Raw genomic sequence first — 18,695 nt, forward strand, 5'->3', positions numbered from 1 at the left:
AATCATTTTGGAGCCCTACCATTTACTTGGGAGACTAAATTACAACTAAACCTCGGTGAGAGTCTGCTTAGGTGCAGAGACTCCTCCTCATCCAGAGTACAGGGCTGGAAGGCTGCCAAGTCCTAATCATCTCAGGCACCGGAGAGAAGAAATTAACCGATCTGTGACATTTAGAATGCCTCCCTTAGGTATGCTATTGTGTACGTACACACACAAAGAGGGATGATTACTTGTGCTGATCATAACTTTGAAAGGCACAGGAGGAACATAATGTACCTCATTTATAAACCATGTGTCCATGGGAGTCTCTCTACTCTCGCAGGCTGGTTACAAATTTGTGAAAGGAAGTCTAGACCAGTATAGTACTGGCAGACTGCCTAAATGTGGATACGCCCACCAGCTCGGAGAGGAAAGCAGAATGCTGCTTTAAAACAGAGGAATTAGCAGACAAAAAAGCAGCAGGAGGGCTTGGGAAGTCTAGAATATAATCCAAACCATGTCCCCAGACAGCAATGACTTGCTTTTTTTTTATATATTGTTGAAACTCACTTACCCCTGAAAAGCTATGTACACCTTTGGGGGCATTTTTTAAAATTATATTTTACTCATTTTGGGCAAAATATTTTTTTCAGTTGGTCTTCCTTTAAAATATTAATCCGTTCTGTCACAAAGGATTAACAGTTTTTCTTGCTGTGTGAATCCTACTTTCAAATTCAATTTTTGCTGGTCATCTAATCAAATCACCCTTATCTCTAAATTACTAAGAGGTCAAACACTTATTTAAGCCACAATCTTATCAGCAAGATAAGGATTGAGCATTCATGAGTGTTTATAAGGTCAGAGATAAGGAGCCTGTTAAAGAGAGAAAGTACAGATCCTGCTAATAGAGCATCTCAGCTCTGTACAGAGAAAAAGACTCCATATTTTTAATAAAGACCAATTAAAAAAAAGTTTTTTTTTACCTCAGAATGAGTAAAATGCAATAAAAAAGCCCCCAAAAGGTGTACATAGCCTATAGGGACTTAGAACTAGATATTTCTTCAAACAAGTCATCTCTAAACATTGACTGTGGATATGGTAATTATGTCGAATTGGCACAACTCCTTTAAAGAAATCACATGCAAGAGGAAAAGGGGTGTTAAAGGGAACATTTAATGAGCATTCAACCCCATCAACATTACCATCCTTCTATACTATCACATGTATCCCACAATGCTTTTTATTTTGCTAACCATTATTGTAACTTTTTAATCCACTTTCTTTTCTTTCCCACCAAATATGTAAATGACTTGTCAGTAAAACGTCAAGAAAACAATCGTTTGCATATCATAACCCCGCCTCCTAATCACCTTCAGCAGCACCTTACGTAATCCAAATCTCATCACAAATCCCTTATAGATTGTAAACTCTTGTGAGCAAGGCTCTCACTCCTAGTGTTTTAGTTGTTTATTACACTGTTAATTTTGTGATGCCTTTTGCTTTGTACATTAACTGAATTTTAAAGCGCTGCGGAATATGATGGCGCTATATAAAGATTATTATTAGTATTCCATGGATGCACGCTTAGCATCCTCTCTGGTGCCTTTCTTTACAGCCTCATCGTTGTACAGTGTATGCACGATCATGTATATTAGTTGAAGTTTCTAGGCACCATTTAGTCACTTCAGTCACGCTGCCTTGAAAGACGACAGTCCTGCAGGTGCATCCTCTCTGGCTGTTACAGCAACATGCCTGTGCAAGTCAATGAATACAGGGAGTGCAGAATTATTAGGCAAGTTGTATTTTTGAGGATTAATTTTATTATTGAACAACAACCATGTTCTCAATGAACCCAAAAAACTCAATATCAAAGCTGAATATTTTTGGAAGTAGTTTTTAGTTTGTTTTTAGTTTTAGCTATTTTAGGGGGCTAGCTGTGTGTGCAGGTGACTATTACTGTGCATAATTATTAGGCAACTTAACAAAAAACAAATATATACCCATTTCAATTATTTATTTTTACCAGTGAAACCAATATAACATCTCAACATTCACAAATATACATTTCTGACATTCAAAAACAAAACAAAAACAAATCAGTGACCAATATAGCCACCTTTCTTTGCAAGGACACTCAAAAGCCTGCCATCCATGGATTCTGTCAGTGTTTTGATCTGTTCACCATCAACATTGCGTGCAGCAGCAACCACAGCCTCCCAGACACTGTTCAGAGAGGTGTACTGTTTTCCCTCCTTGTAAATCTCACATTTGATGATGGACCACAGGTTCTCAATGGGGTTCAGATCAGGTGAACAAGGAGGCCATGTCATTAGATTTTCTTCTTTTATACCCTTTCTTGCCAGCCACGCTGTGGAGTACTTGGACGCGTGTGATGGAGCATTGTCCTGCATGAAAATCATGTTTTTCTTGAAGGATGCAGACTTCTTCCTGTACCACTGCTTGACGGTGTCTTCCAGAAACTGGCAGTAGGACTGGGAGTTGAGCTTGACTCCATCCTCAACCCGAAAAGGCCCCACAAGCTCATCTTTGATGATACCAGCCCAAACCAGTACTCCACCTCCACCTTGCTGGCGTCTGAGTCGGACTGGAGCTCTCTGCCCTTTACCAATCCAGCCACGGGCCCATCAAGACTCACTCTCATTTCATCAGTCCATAAAACCTTAGAAAAATCAGTCTTGAGATATTTCTTGGCCCAGTCTTGACGTTTCAGCTTGTGTGTCTTGTTCAGTGGTGGTCGTCTTTCAGCCTTTCTTACCTTGGCCATGTCTCTGAGTATTGCACACCTTGTGCTTTTGGGCACTCCAGTGATGTTGCAGCTCTGAAATATGGCCAAACTGGTGGCAAGTGGCATCTTGGCAGCTGCACGCTTGACTTTTCTCAGTTCATGGGCAGTTATTTTGCGCCTTGGTTTTTTCACACGCTTCTTGCGACCCTGTTGACTATTTTGAATGAAACGCTTGATTGTTCGATGATCACGCTTCAGAAGCTTTGCAATTTTAAGAGTGCTGCATCCCTCTGCAAGATATCTCACTATTTTTGACTTTTCTGAGCCTGTCAAGTCCTTCTTTTGACCCATTTTGCCAAAGGAAAGGAAGTTGCCTAATAATTATGCACACCTAATATAGGGTGTTGATGTCATTAGACCACACCCCTTCTCATTACAGAGATGCACATCACCTAATATGCTTAATTGGTAGTAGGCTTTCGAGCCTATACAGCTTGGAGTAAGACAACATGCATAAAGAGGATGATGTGGTCAAAATACTCATTTGCCTAATAATTCTGCACGCAGTGTATATTGTGCAGTAGCAGGATCTTGTTTCACACAGGAGGGTGAATCGAGCTGTTAATGAAGCATCAGTGAGTGGTTATGTCTGATTCACCAGAGAACACAGGATGCCACACTGTACTCTTTTCAAGTCATTTAAATGCAGAGCAGGAAAAGTTTTAAGATCGATTCTCGAGGTAAATAGCACTTGGCTACAATTTAGAGCGGATGTACACAATGCTTTACATTTATTGGTATTACAGTGTTGGTCTGTGGGGTAAAATCCATGTGACAGTTTCCCTTTAAGGCTTACGTACATACAGCCTGTACAGCTTAGGCTACTTTCACACTGGCGTTTTGGTTTCAGTTTGTGAGATCCGTTCAGGGATCTCACAAGCGGTCCAAAACTGATCAGTTTGCCCTAAATGGATAAGGATCCGCTCATAATGTATCAGTTTGGCTCCGTTCCACCTCCATTCCGCATTGCAGGCGGACACCAAAACGCTGCTTGCAGCGTTTTGGGGTCCGTCTGACGAAACTGAGCCAAACGGATCCGTTTTGACACACAATGTAAGTCAATGGGGATGGATCTGTTTTCACTGACACAATAGAACATGGATCCGTCCCCCATTGACTTTCAATGGTTTTCAAGATGGATGCATTTTGGCTGTTACAGATGATACAAACGGATCCGTTCTGAACGGATGCATGCGGTTGTATTAACTGACCGGATCTGCACCAAACGTGAGTGTGAAAGTAGCCTTAGTACAGAGCTCCACACCTTCTGTTCACTGCTGTACAGACTCAAACATGTGCTGTATGTGCAAGACATTCTCACCTAACAGCAACGCTTCATGGTAAGAAACCTCCTGTACATTTGCAGCTACCATAGAAGCCCTGTGTACCTCTATCTTGTATGACAATATACAACACATGGCTATAATACATACTTATCCATGGCCAGGGACTGTATTAGGGAACAAAGTAAGTAACTGGCCATGGATTGGTGCGAATGGAGGAATGTATAAAATTTAGACTTGAACACACCAGGGTATGACTACACAAAAATGATTGGACTGAGATGGTAGTGATTTATTTAGTTAAACATGGCTATAAATGCCTTTTTTGTCAGGAAGTCTTGAGTAAATTGGAAAAACAGTTCGGGCTTACGTTATATATTTTAATTGCTTATATAGTGGCAACATACCCTGCAGAGCTTTACAGACATTATCATTGCTCACTGTTCCTAGTAGTTAGGTGCAGCTAGGTTGTCCTGCACCCGGGACAAGGATTCAAACTTTATTAGATCAGAAAGACGGATAATAATCAGCAAAGTAAAGCACCATAGCATGTTTTAGGAGTAAAGATAGTCACAAGCCCCTTTTTGCAACCATTTACAACTGGCAAGTTCTTGATAAGGGCCAGGACTCCAGCCCCATTACTTTATCAATTTTTTATGCCTGAAAGCAGGTGTAAAAGAGGAGTAAAAATTACTCCAGTCAGGGACTCGAGAATTTTTTACTCCAGGCACACGGACTGCTTAGGCTAATGGCAGTGCAGAGGGGGAACAAAGATCGGCACAAAAAGCTGGTCTTTGTAAATGACCCCAAATATGTGAACCTAATTAAATTTCACAGTAGTAATGCCCACACTGTGACCCTCACAGTAGTGATGCCCACACTGTGGTCCCTCAATATTTATGCCCACATTGTTGCCCTTCACAATAATAATGCCCTCATTGTGGCTCCTAATAGTAGTAATGCCGTCTCCAGCTCCATTATTAAAGTAACAAAATACTGAGATATTTCCTTGAAGATCGCACACATCCGGCATTCACCAGCAGCTGCAGCACAAAGTTGTCACACACACATCGAGCTGCTGGGCTGTGTAGGAGTACGTTGATTCCTAGGCCTGCACGCTCCTCCCACACAGCCCAGCATCGAGATGTGTGGCCTGCTGGGGAGCACTGCAGCTCAGCTGAACTCTGAAGCAGGCGGCGGACGGCTCTCTGCTTCATCATGTAAATCAACTGCCTGGGTGTGCCCTCAACCTTCTGTGCCCGGAGCACTTGCCGCCCCCTCTACATTTTTGGAGCCCACAATTAGTATTAAGCAAAGAGAGCTTCAGATGCTTAATCCGAAGTCGCTTCGTTCAAAACTTCAAAATACTGTACGGAGATTTGTCTCCGATAAACCGAATTAAGTTATTCACAAAGTTGCGCATGACTTTGTTGAATAACTTCGGTAATTGATTTTTAATGTGGAAAACCACTTTAAAACTTGAAACCGAACTCTGCTTTGGTTCCAAGGATTAAGCATTCGAAGCTTGCTTCGCTCAACTCTACTCACAATCTATATCCTCTATATTTTGAATGTGGGAGAAAACTAGTAAATCCACAGGAAATCCATACAAACACAGGAAGAACATATAAACCCCAGTGCAGATTTTGTCCTTGGTCAAATTCTAACCTTGGACCCCAGTTCTGCAAGGCGGCAATGGAAACCATTGAGCCAATAGAGTATATGCATTTAATCTGTTTGTCAATTGCTCTTGAAAAATTTTCATAGATGCACAGAAATGCACAAAGTAAACTACTGCAGTTTGTGAATATGTTTCACACAAGCTTTTTTTTTTTTTTTTTAACCCCTTCTAGCATGGGCCAGTTTTCGCTCTTCGGCCCAGGCCATTTTTTGCAAATCTGACGTGTCACTTTATGTGGTAATAGCTTTGGAACACTTACTTATCCAAGCCATTCTGAGATAGTTTTCTCGTGACACATTGTACTTCACGATAGTCATAAATTTGACTCAATATATTTCACCTTTATTTGTGGAAAAATCCAAAATTTTGATAAAATTTTGATAAAATTTTGAAAAATTCCCAAATTTTCTCATTTCAATTTCTATACTTTTATAATAGTGATACCTCATATAATGGTTATTACTTTACATTTCCCATATGTCTACTTCATGTTTGGATCATTTTGAAAATTACATTTTATTTTTTGGGGACGTTAGAAGGCTTAGAAGTTTGGAAGCAAATCTTGAAATTTTTGGGAAAATTTGCAAAACCCACTTTTTAACCCTTTCATGACCAAAGGTCATTGATGCCCCAGTGTCCCGGTCAAAATTTACAAATCTGACATGCGTCACTTTATGTGGTAATAGCTTTGGAACGCTTTTACTTATCCAAGCCATTCTGAGATTGTTTTCTCGTGACACATTGTACTTCAGGACAGTCATAAATTTGAGTCAATATACATCACCTTTATTTATGAAAAAATTACAAATTTATAAAAAAAAATTACAAATTCGCAATTTTCAAAATTTACATTTTTCTGCTTCTAAAACAGAAAGTTTTATCTCATAAAATATTTATTACTTAACATTCCCCATATGTACACTTTATGTTGGCATCATTTTGGAAATGTTATTTTATTTTTTTTGGACGTTACAAGGCTTAGAAGTTTAGAAGCAATTCTTAAAATTTCCAAAACCCACTTTTTAAAAGGACCAGTTCAGGTCCGAAGTCACTTTGTGGGGCTTACATAGTGGATACCCCCCATAAATGACCCCATTGTAGAAACTACACCCCTCAAGTTACTCAAAACAGATTTTACAAACTTTGTTAACCCTTTAGGTGTTCCACAAGAATTAAAGGAAAATGGAGATGAAATTTCTAAATTTCACTTTTTTGGTAAATTTTCCATTTTATAATTTTTTTTTCTTTAACACATTGAGGGTTAACAGCCAAACAAAATTCAATATTTATTACTCTGATTCTGCGGTTTACAGAAACACCCCACATTGTGGTCGTAAACTGATGTAATGGCGCACGGCAGGACACAGAAGGAAAAGAACTCCACATGGTTTTTGGAAGGCAGATTTTGCTGGACTGGTTTTTAGACACCATGTCCCATTTAAAGCCCCCCTGATGCACCCCTACAGTAGAAACTCCCAAAAAGTGACCCTATTTTGGAAACTAAGGGGATAAGGTGACAGTTTCATTGGTACTATTTTGGGGTACATATGATTTTTAATTGCTCTATATTACGTTTTTTGTGAGGCAAGGTAACAAAAAAAATTGCTGTTTTGGCACCGTTTTGTCATCTTAAATTTATTACAAGATTCATCCGACAAGGTAAATCATGTGCTATTTTTATAGAGCAGGTTGTTACGGACGCAGTGATATCAAATATGTCTACTTTTTTTGTTTGTTTCAGTTTTACATAATAAGGCATTTTTGAAAAATAAATTATGTTTTTGTGTGTCTATTTTCTGAACGCCATATGTTTTTTATTTTTCTACCGATCGTCTTGTGCAGGGGCTCGTTTTTTGCAGAAAGAGTTGGTTTTTATTTGTACCATTTTTGGGTACATATGATTTTTTGATTATTCATTATTACACTTTATGGGGCAAGGTGACCAAAAAATTGGCTGTTTTGGAACAGTTTTTTTTAATTTATTTTTTACAGCGTTCATCTGAGAGGTTAGGTCATGTGACAGTTTTATAGAGCAGATCGTTACGGATGTGGCAATACCCAATATGTATACTTTTTCTAATTTATTTAAGTTTTACACAATAATAGCATTTCTGAAACCAAAAAAATTATGTTTTAGTGTCTCCATAGTCTGAGAGCCATAGCTTTTTTATTTTCTGGGCGATTGTCTTAAATATGGACTCATTTTTTGCGGGATGAGGTAACGGTTTGATTGGTACTATTTTGGGGTGTATACGCCTTTTTGATCGCTTGATGTTGCACTTTTTGTGATGCAAGGTGACAAAAATGGCATTTTTTTAACACAGTTTTTATTTTTTACGGTGTTTATTGGACGGGGTTGATCATGTGATATTTATAGAGATGGTCGTTACGGACGTGGTGATACCTAATATGTGTGGTTTTTGTTTTTACATTTTTTTTTTTATAGGAAAAGGCAATTAATTTTTTTTAATACTTTTATTATTTTCACTTTTTTTTTTTTATCAGTTCCCTCTTGGATCTTGAAGATCCAGTGGGGCTGATGGTTGTACTATACTTTGTACTATACTTTGCAAAGCTCTTGCGTTCCAAAGTATAATACTACCAGATGTCATGTAGGTGGCAGCACCGGACGCCTTTGCCATGGCAACCAGACGCCTTTGCAGCGCAGCAGCTCCGATGGTTGAGAGAGGGAGCCCCCTCCCTCTATTAACCCCATGGATGCCGCTGCCGGTTACAGCAGAGTGTCAGCATAGAGCTGACACTCGCTGCTGATGCCGGCGGCTCAGGAATGGAGCCGCCGCCATCACACACAGCAGGGGGACCGCATCGGGGGCAGCGCTGGAAAAGGGGGGGGATACGGCCAGCATTCAGAAATTACAGATCGAGGCAGGATTAATGTATTGGGCGGGGAGGGGGCGGACCGCATCAGGGGCAGGATACATGTATGGGGGGGGGGCGGGGACCGATGGCAGAGGCAGGGCTCACGGTGTTGGAGGCACACAAGAAGGGGGCACAGATCGGGGGCTTCAGGACACTACCCGATTTCAAGCTCTGATCTGCAGAGCGCAGATCAGAGCCTGAAACCGGCATTTTAACACTACCGCGATCCGATTGGTTAGTCTGCACAGACTAACCAATCGGATCGATTGCCGGCAAGGGACCACTCTGATTGGTCCCTTGCCGGCATTACTAGACTGTATGCTGTCGGTGACAGCAGCAGGACAGGGGCAGAAGCTTTAATCCAAGTGCTTTGCAGCGCTTGGATTAAAGAACTGCAATGACGTCTACAGTCGTGGCCAAAAGTTTTGAGAATTACATAAATATTGGAAATTGGAAAAGTTGCTGCTTAAGTTTTTATAATAGCAATTTGCATATACTCCAGAATGTTATGAAGAGTGATCAGATGAATTGCATAGTCCTTCTTTGCCATGAAAATTAACTTAATCCCAAAAAAAAACCTTTCCACTGCATTTCATTGCCGTCATTAACCCCATAGGGACACAGCCTTATTTCACCTTAAGGACCAGGCCATTTTTTGCAAATCTGACCACTGTCACTTTAAGTGCTGATAACTTTAAAACGCTTTGACTTATCCAGGCTGTTCTGAGATTGTTATTTCGTCACATATTGTACTTCATGACACTGGTAAAATGAAGTCAAAAATTTTTTGTTTTTGCACAAAAAATACCTAATTTACCAAAAGATTTAAAAAATTTGCTAATTTCAAAGTTTCAGTTTCTCTACTTCTGTAATACATAGTAATACCCTCAAAAATTGTGATGACTTTACATTCCCCATATGTCTATTTCATGTTTGAATTACTTTGGGAATGATATTTTATTTTTTGGGGATGTTACAAGGCTTAGAAGTTTAGAAGCAAATCTTTTTTCTGAAATTTACAAAAACCCAATTTTTAGGGACCAGTTCAGGTCACTTTGCGAGGCTTACATAATAGAAACCACCCAAAAATGACCCCATCTAAGAAACTACACCCCTCAAGGTATTCAAAACTGATTTTACATACGTTGTTAACCCTTTAGGTGTTGCACAAGAGTTATTGGCAAATGGGGATGAAATTTGAGAATTTCATTTTTTTTGTCTAATTTTCCATTTTAACCCATTTTTTCCACTGGCAAAGCAAGGGTTAACAGCCAAACAAGACTATCTTTATTGCCCTGATTCTGCCGTTTACAGAAACACCTAATATGTGGCCGTAAACTACTGTACGGCCACACAGCGGGGCGTAGAGTGAATGGTGCGACGTTTGGTTTTTGGAAGGCTGATTTTTATGGACTGGCTTATTTACACCATGTCCCATTTGAAGCCCCCTGATGCACCCCTAGAGCAGAAACTCCCTAAAATTGACCCCATCTAAGAAAGTACACCCCTCAAGGTATTCAAAACTGATTTTACATACGTTGTTAACCCTTTAGGTGTTGCACAAGAGTTATTGGCAAATGGGGATGAAATTTGAGAATTTCATTTTTTTGTCTAATTTTCCATTTTAACCCATTTTTTCCACTAACAAAGCAAGGGTTAACAGCCAAACAAGACTGTATCTTTATCTGCCGTTTACAGAAACACCCAATATGTAGCCGTAAACTACTGTACGGCCACACAGCGGGGCGTAGAGTGAAAGGTGCGCCGTTTGGTTTCTGGAGGGCTGATTTTTATGGACACGGTTTACACCGTGTCCTGTTTCAACCCCCCTGATGCACCCCTAGAGTAGGAACTCCCTAAAATTGACCCCATTTTGGAAACTACGGGATAAGGTGGCATTTTTTGGGGGACTATTTTTAGGGTACATATGATTTTTGGTTGATCTATATTACATTTTTGTGAGGCAAGATTACCAAAAATTGAAATTCTGAAATTTCATCTCCATTTGCCATTAACTGTTGAGGAACACCTAAAGGGTTAATAAAGTTTGTATAATCAGTTTTGAATACCTTGAGGGGTGTAGTTTCTTAGATGGGGTCACTTTTAGGCTACTTTCACACTAGCGTTCGGGGCTCAAACGGAGCTCACAAGCGGCCCCGAACGCATCCGTCCAGCCCTAATGCATTCTGAGTGGAGGCGGATCCGCTCAGAATGCATCAGTCTGGCGGCGTTCAGCCTCCGCTCCGCTCAGCAGGCGGACACCTGAACGCTGCTTGCAGCGTTCGGGTGTCCGCCTGGCCGTGCGGAGGCAAGCGGATCCGTCCAGACTTACAATGTAAGTCAATGGGGACGGATCCGTTTGAAAATGACACAATATGGCTCAATCTTCAAACGGATCCGCCCCCATTGACTTTCAATGTAAAGTCTGGACGGATCCGTTCAGGCTACTTTCACACTTAGAAATTTTTCTAAGTTATAATGCAGACGGATCCGTTCTGAACGGATACAAACGTCTGCATTATAGGAGCGGATCCGTCTGATGAAACATCAGACGGACCGGCTCTGAACGCTAGTGTGAAAGTAGCCTTAGGGAGTTTTTACTCTAGGTGGCATCAGGGGGGCTTCAAAAGGGACATGGTGTCAATAAAAAAGGCCATCAAAATCGGCCTTCCAGAAACCATGTCGGTCCTTTCCTTTTGCGGCCTCCCTTTTACTGATACAGCAGTTTACGACCACAAATGTGGCATTTCTGTAAACTGCAGTATCAGGGTAATAAATATAAACTTTTGTTTGGTTGTTAACCCTTGTTTTGTTACCGGAAAAAACGGATTGAAATGGAAAAGTGCCAAAATTGCGTTTTTGGCACAGTTTTTTTTTTAACCGTGTTAATCTGGGGGGTTAGGTCATGGGATATTTTTATAGAGGAGATTCTTACGGACGCGGCGATACCTAATAAGTTTACTTTTTTTTTTACAATTATTTAGGTTTTTTACTATATTATCCTTATTGATACAAAAATAAATTTTTTGTATCTCTAAAGTCTAGGTGTAATTATTTTTTTTATCCGATTATCTTATGTTGGGGCTCATTTTTTGCGGGACGAGCGGACGGTTTTATTGGCACTATTTTGGGGGCTATGACTTTTTGATAGCTTGCTATTAAACTTTTTGTTATGCAAGGTGACAAAAAAAAATCTTTTTTTGCACCTTTATTTTTCTCCTCGACCGTGTTAATCTGGGGGGTTAGGTCATGGGGTATTTTTATAGAGGAGATTATTACCGACGCGGAAATACCTAATATGTCTACTTTTAATAAAAAAAATTTTTTTTTTTGGGTGTCACATTGAGTAGAGGTGTCCGTCCGTATACCCCTCCTGTGACACACTCTGCACCTTTTTTGGGTTCGTCCCTTCTTTCCAGTATGGGGGACCACACGTGGAAAGTGTTGGCCAGGGACGATCCAGGCGCCTACAGTTCCCGAGGTACTCCGGCCTGCTCTTTTCCGGTCCGAAAAGATCAGGGCCTTGAGGACTGCCTCATAGAACTGAAGGAATGTCCCTGTGCTGCCAGCGCTTCGGGATAGTACAAAAGAGTTGTACATGGCAACCTGTACAAAGTAGACAGCAACTTTTTTGTACCATGCCCGGGTTTTGCGCATGGCGTTATATGGCTTGAGGACTTTATCAGAGATCAACTCCTCCCACATACCGATTGTAGGCGACGATACAATCGGGCTTGAGGACCGTTGCAGGGTACCTCGCACAGGGACAGGGGTGATGCCATTACCATGAATTGTGGACAGCATAAGGACATCCCTCTTGTCCTTATACCTGACCAGCAACAGGTTTCCAGTGGTAAGGGCACGGGTCTCACCCCTGGGGATAGGTACCTGGAGGGGGAGGGCAGGGAGGCCGCGTTGATTTTTCCGCACAGTCCCACAAGGGAACGTGGATCTGGCGGCAAGGGACTGGAACAAGGGGATACTGGTATAAAAGTTATCCACGTACAGGTGGTAACCCTTATCCAGCAGTGGGTGCATAAGGTCCCACACAAGTTTCCCGGTAACACCCAGAGTGGGGGGACATTATGGGGGTTGAATCCGGGAATCTCGCCCCTCGTATATACGAAATTTGTAAGTGTACCCTGAGATACTCTCACAAATTTTGTATAGCTTCACGCCATACCTCGCCCACTTGGAGGGCACATACTGGCAGAAAATGAGTCTCCCCTTGAACGCAATGAGAGACTCATCAACCGCGACCTCCCTTCCAGGTACATAGGCCTCCATGAATTTGGCCCCAAAGTGATCGATGACCGGCCGTATCTTATACAGACGGTCATGGGCAGGATCACCTCGGGGGGGACATGCTGCATTATCGGAATAATGCAGACATTTCCGGTTGGCCTCAAACCGGGAGCGTGTCATGGCCGTACTGTAAAGTGGGGTCTGGTATAGGACGTCCCCACTCCAGTACAGCCTGACACTGGGTTTCTTGACCAGGCCCATATGCAGCACGAGGCCCCAAAATGTCCTCATTTTGGCTGCACTGACCGGCGTCCAGCCACCGGGCCTGGCCAAAAAGGAGCCCGGGTGTCGAGCGACGAACTGTTGGGCGTACAGATTCGTCTGCTCCACCATCAGATTTACCAGTGGGTCACTGAAAAAATGACAAAAAAAAATAATATTCAGTGTAGCCCACTCTGGAAATCTGGATTCCTGATTGGCCTACAAAATCAGGAATCACGGGCTCGTATCGCTCTGGGCTACACCAGACAAGTTCACCGGCAGGGTGCTCCGGTGGATTTAACTGGTGGGAAACCAGTACGAGCCCCAGAGCTGCTCGTACTAGGCTGGGCCACAGGGACCCTAACATGGCGGTCCCCTTGCTCCGCCTGGCGGCGTCTCCGCCGCCTTGGGGGCTCATCATCATAACTAGATGATGAGGAGGACGCGGATGATAACAGGAATGTGGGGTCATCCTCGTCCTCACTGGGACTCTTTGAGTCGGAGGCAAGCTGGGCGTATGCCTCCTCGGCCGAGAACGTCCGGCGGGCCATAGGGGAGTGTGTGTCTGCGTGTGTATGTGTGGAAATCTTTATTTTGTGTGCGTGTGTGTGGGAGCACGGGTGTTCGCGGACTTAACCCTAAAACTAACAGAAAAAAAACAAACTGAAAAAAAAAAAAAAGGTGAAAAAAAAAATATCAAAAACCGCTGATCAACCGTCCGAAGTTGATCAGCGGTGGGGTGTGCAATGCTCTAACAGTGGCTGGACGCTAAGAGTGCCGGCCACAGTCAGCGTAAAAAAAAAAAAAAAAAAAAAAAAAAAAAAATTATATATATATATATATATATATATATATATATATATATATATATATATATATATATATATATATATATATATATCCTGCACCCCAAAAAAGTGTTTGTGGGGGGGGGGGGGGGGGGGGGGGCAAGCGGCAGCACCCCTGGGGGGTCTAGGGTCACACAGCTGTGCTGTGGACCCCAGACACCCTAACTTAGGGTGATGCAATGAAAAGTTCACAAACTAACTTTCCCTTTTTTTTTCCTGCCTAACCCAAACTTTCCCTATGCTGTCCCTATGTACCTGATGGGGTGCTAGGGGGCACAGATCGGGGTGCTGGCAGCGATGGCGGACACACGTGCAGGCAGCTCCTCTCTCCGGAACACAAAAGGAGGAGGAGAGGAGCGCCTGCCTCTTTTGAATCTGCAGCCGGACCGCCCACAGACCAATCAGAAGCGATCCTGAGTGGTGATGTCACCATCACCACTCAGGATCGCTGGATGGTGATTGGTGGGGTGAAATCACACCACCATCACCATCCTGTTCCGGGTTATCGGGTCTTCAGAGACCCGAATAACCCGGAAACGCAGAAAACCGCAGGTCTGAATTGACCTGCGGTTTTCTGCGATCGCCGACATGGGGGGGTCACAGGTCCCCCCGGCGCATTTAGCCTAGGTGCCTGCTCAATGATTTGTGCAGGCACTGGGTTCCGATCACCGCCCGCCAGTGATCGGAACGATACATGACGTACCGGTACGTCATGTGTCCTTAAGAGGTTAAAGGACCTGCTGAGATCATTTCAGTAATAGTCTTGTTAAATCAGGTGAGAATGTTGACGAGCACAAGGCTGGAGATTATTATGTCAGGCTGATTGGGTTAAAATGGCAGACTTGACATGTTAAAAGGAGGGTGATGCTTGAAATCATTGTTTTTCCATTGTTAACCATGGTGACCTGCAAAGAAACGCGTGCAGCCATCATTGCGTTGCATAAAAATGGCTTCACAGGCAGGGATATTGTGGCTACTAAGATTGCACCTCAATCAACAATTTATAGGATCATCAAGAACTTCAAGGAAAGAGATTAAATTCTTGTTAAGAAGGCTTCAGGGCATCCAAGAAAGTCCAGCAAGCGCCAGGATCGTCTCCTAAAGAGGATTCAGCTGCGGGATCGGAGTGCCACCAGTGCAGAGCTTGCTCAGGATGGGCAGCAGGCAGGTGTGAGCGCATCTGCACGCACAGTGAGGCGAAGACTTTTGGAAGATGGCCTGGTGTCAAGAAGGGCAGCAAAGAAGCCACTTCTCTCCAAAAAAACCCATCAGGGACAGATTGATCTTCTGCAGAAAGTATGGTGAATGGACTGCTGAGGACTGGGGCAAAGTCATATTCTCCGATGAAGCCTCTTTCCGATTGTTTGGGGCATCTGGAAAAAGGCTTGTCCGGAGAAGAAAAGGTGAGCGCTACCATCAGTCCTGTGTCATGCCAACAGTAAAGCATCCTGAGATCATTCATGTGTGGGGTTGCTTCTCATCCAAGGGAGTGGGCTCACTCACAATTTTGATCAAAAACACAGCCATGAATAAAGAATGGTACCAAAACACCCTCCAACAGCAACTTCTTCCAACAATAGTTTGGTGAAGAACAATGCATTTTCCAGCACGATGGAGCACCGTGCCATAAGGCAAAAGTGATAACTAAGTGGCTCGGGGACCAAAACGTTGACATTTTGGGTCCATGGCCTGGAAACTCCCCAGATCTTAATCCCATTGAGAACTTGTGGTCAATCCTCAAGAGGCGGGTGGACAAACTAAAACCCACTAATTCTGACAAACTCCAAGAAGTGATTATGAAAGAATGGGTTGCTGTCAGTCAGGAATTGGCCCAGAAGTTGATTGAGAGCATGCCCAGTCGAATTGCAGAGGTCCTCTTTGCATAAATGTCATGTAATTGTCGATAAAAGCCTTTGAAACTTATGAAGTGCGTGTAATTATATTTCACTACATCACAGAAACAACTGAAACAAAGATCTAAATGCAGTTTAGCAGCAAACTTTGTGAAAACTAATATTTGTGTCATTCTCAAAACTTTTGGCCACGACTGTCTACACGTGGTATGTGCAGCTATCATGTATATAGACGGATTGCAGTCGTGAAGGGGTTAAGGACCAGTTCAGGTCTGAAGTCAGTCACTTTGTGAGGCTTACATAATAGAAACCACCCAAAAATGACCCCATTCTAGAAACTACACCCCTCAAGGTATTCAAAACCGATTTTGCAAACTTTGTTAACCCTTTAGCTGTTCCACAAGAATTAATGGAAAATGCAGATGAAATTTCAGAATTTCACTTGTTTGGCAGATTTTACATTTTAGTAATTTTTTTCCAGTAGCAAAACAAGGGTTAACAGCCAAACAAAATTTAATATTTATTTATCCTGATTCTGCGGTTTACAGAAACACCCCACATGTGATCATAAACTGCTGTATGGCCATGCGGCAGGGCACAGTAGGAAAGGAACGCCATATGGTTTTTGGAAGGCAGATTTAGCTGAACTGGTTTTTAGATGCCATGTCCCATTTGAAGCCCCCCTGATGCACCCTTTACAGTAGAAACTAAAAAACGTGACCACATTTTGGAAACTACGGGATAAGGTACTATATTGGTACTATTTTGGGGTACATGTGATTTTTAATTGCTCTATATCAAATATGTCTACTAAAATTAGGTTTTTGTATCTCCATTTTCTGAACGATTGTCTTATGCAGGGGCTAGTTTTTTGCAGGAAGAGTTGACTTTTTTATTGGTACCATTTTTGGGTACATATGATTTTTTGATCATTCATTATTACACTTTATGGGTCAAGGTGACCCAAAAATTGGTTGTTTTAGCACAGTTTTTATTTATTTTTACAGCGTTTACCTGAGGGATTAGGTCATGTGACATTTTTATAGAGCAGATCGTTATGGACGTGGCAATTCCTAATATGTCTACTTTTTCTTATTTATTTAAGTTTTACACAATAATAGCATTTTTGAAACCTAAATATTGATATTTTAGTGTATCCATAGTCTATGAGCCATAGCTTTTTTATTTTTTGACCAATTGTCTTAGGTAAGGTCTCATTTTTTGCGGGATGAGGTGACGGTTTAATTGGTACTATTTTGTGGGGTATATGCCTTTTGATCGCTTTGTGTTGCAATTTTTGTGATGTAAGGTGAAAAAAAATAGCTTTTTTTTTTACAGTGTTCACCTGAGGGGTTAGGTCATGTGATATTTTTTATAGAGCTAGTTTTTACGGACGTGGCAATACCTAATATGTATACTTTTTTTTATTTCACTTTAGCACAATAGCAGCAGTTTTGAAGCAAAAAATAATCATATTTTATTGTCTCCATTGTCTGAGAGTGATAGCCTTTTTATTTTTTGACCGATTGTCTTAGGTAGGACTCATTTTTTGCGGGATGAGGTGACTGATTGATACTATTTTGGGGGGCATACGCCTTTTTGATCACTTGCTGTTGCAAATTTTTGTGATGTAAGGTGACAACATTATTATTATTTTTTTTTTACGGTGTTCACCTGAGGGGATTTATAGAGCTGGTTGTTACGGACGTGGCGATACCTAATATGTATATTTTTTTTAATGTATTTCACTTTAGCACAATATCAGTTTAGAAACAAAAAAATTATGTTTTCGTGTCTCCATGTTCTGAGAGCTATAGTTTTTTTTTTTTTTTTTTGGGCGATTCTCTTAGGTAGGGGCTCATTTTTGCAGGGTGAGGTGACGGTTTTATCGATACCATTTTGTGGGACATACGCCTTTTTGATTGCTTGGTGTTGCACTTTGTGATGTAAGGTGACAAAAATGGCTTTTTTTTTAACACTTTTTTTTTTTTATGGTGTTTATCAGTGAGAGTGGATCATGTGATATATTTATAGAGCCGGTCATTACAGACGCGGCGATAGCTAAAATGTGTTTTTTATTTTATTTTATTATAAAATAAGGGGAAAGGGCGTTTTTTTTTTTTTTTTACTTTTACTATTAAATTTATTACTTTATTAATTTTATTAAAAACACTTTTTTTTTACTTTTTCTTTACTTTATTTCTGATGTTCACTTTTGGGGGTCTGATCCCCTCTGAAATGCATTACAATACATATGCATTGTAATGCATTGCCTGTTCGTGTACTACAGTGAGTAGTACACTAACAGGTTGCCTAGGAGACCCAGCCGGAGAGGCTGGATCTCCTTGGCACCCGTAGAAGGCAGGTCCCGATGCCATGCAAGGCATTGGGCTGCCTTTGACACATCGAGTCCCCGCCACAGCAGCACGGGGATTCGATGCGCTCCCTCACCCGACACAAACCCCTTCTATGTCGCGGTCAGCGTGGACTGCGGCATAGAAGGGGATAATCTGCCGGCTACAGCGATGCCGGCAGATACAGCATGGGTACGGCTACCAGGGACTGCCGGGCCCCTGCAGTGATCGCGCACGCACCGCTCCTGTGCCCGCCCGATAACCATGACGTACTATTACGGGAACGCAGTGGCTTCCATGATCTAATAGTACGTCATGTGTTAGGAAGGGGTTAAAGGCTTCTTACAAGCGATGGCCGCTAAAAACCAGCAATTTTCCATCCATGTTTTCTTTCCGACTGGGTTCCATTTGTCAGTTTTCACTGTCCATAGAGCATTAGTAGATAATTTGTTTTTCATGTCCCTCAAAAAACCTAAAGAATTTACATACAGTATCTTTTAGCAGC

The 18,695-nt window shown here is 41.9% G+C and overlaps 1 protein-coding gene across 1 annotated transcript in view; it reads right to left on the minus strand.

Moving 5' to 3' along the window:
• Positions 1–4,475: 4,475 nt before the first annotated feature.
• NEMP2 (nuclear envelope integral membrane protein 2) overlaps positions 4,476–18,695 on the minus strand; it is a 137,117-nt gene continuing 122,897 nt past the window's right edge. Inside the window, exon 10 of the mRNA XM_040441073.1 lies at positions 4,476–4,561. Coding sequence (XP_040297007.1) covers positions 4,522–4,561 — 40 coding nt within the window. The 3' untranslated portion in view covers positions 4,476–4,521. The remainder of the gene's footprint in view (positions 4,562–18,695) is intronic.

This window comes from Bufo bufo, chromosome 7 (assembly GCF_905171765.1).
Source record: "Bufo bufo chromosome 7, aBufBuf1.1, whole genome shotgun sequence".
Classification (NCBI taxonomy): Eukaryota; Metazoa; Chordata; class Amphibia; order Anura; family Bufonidae; genus Bufo; species Bufo bufo.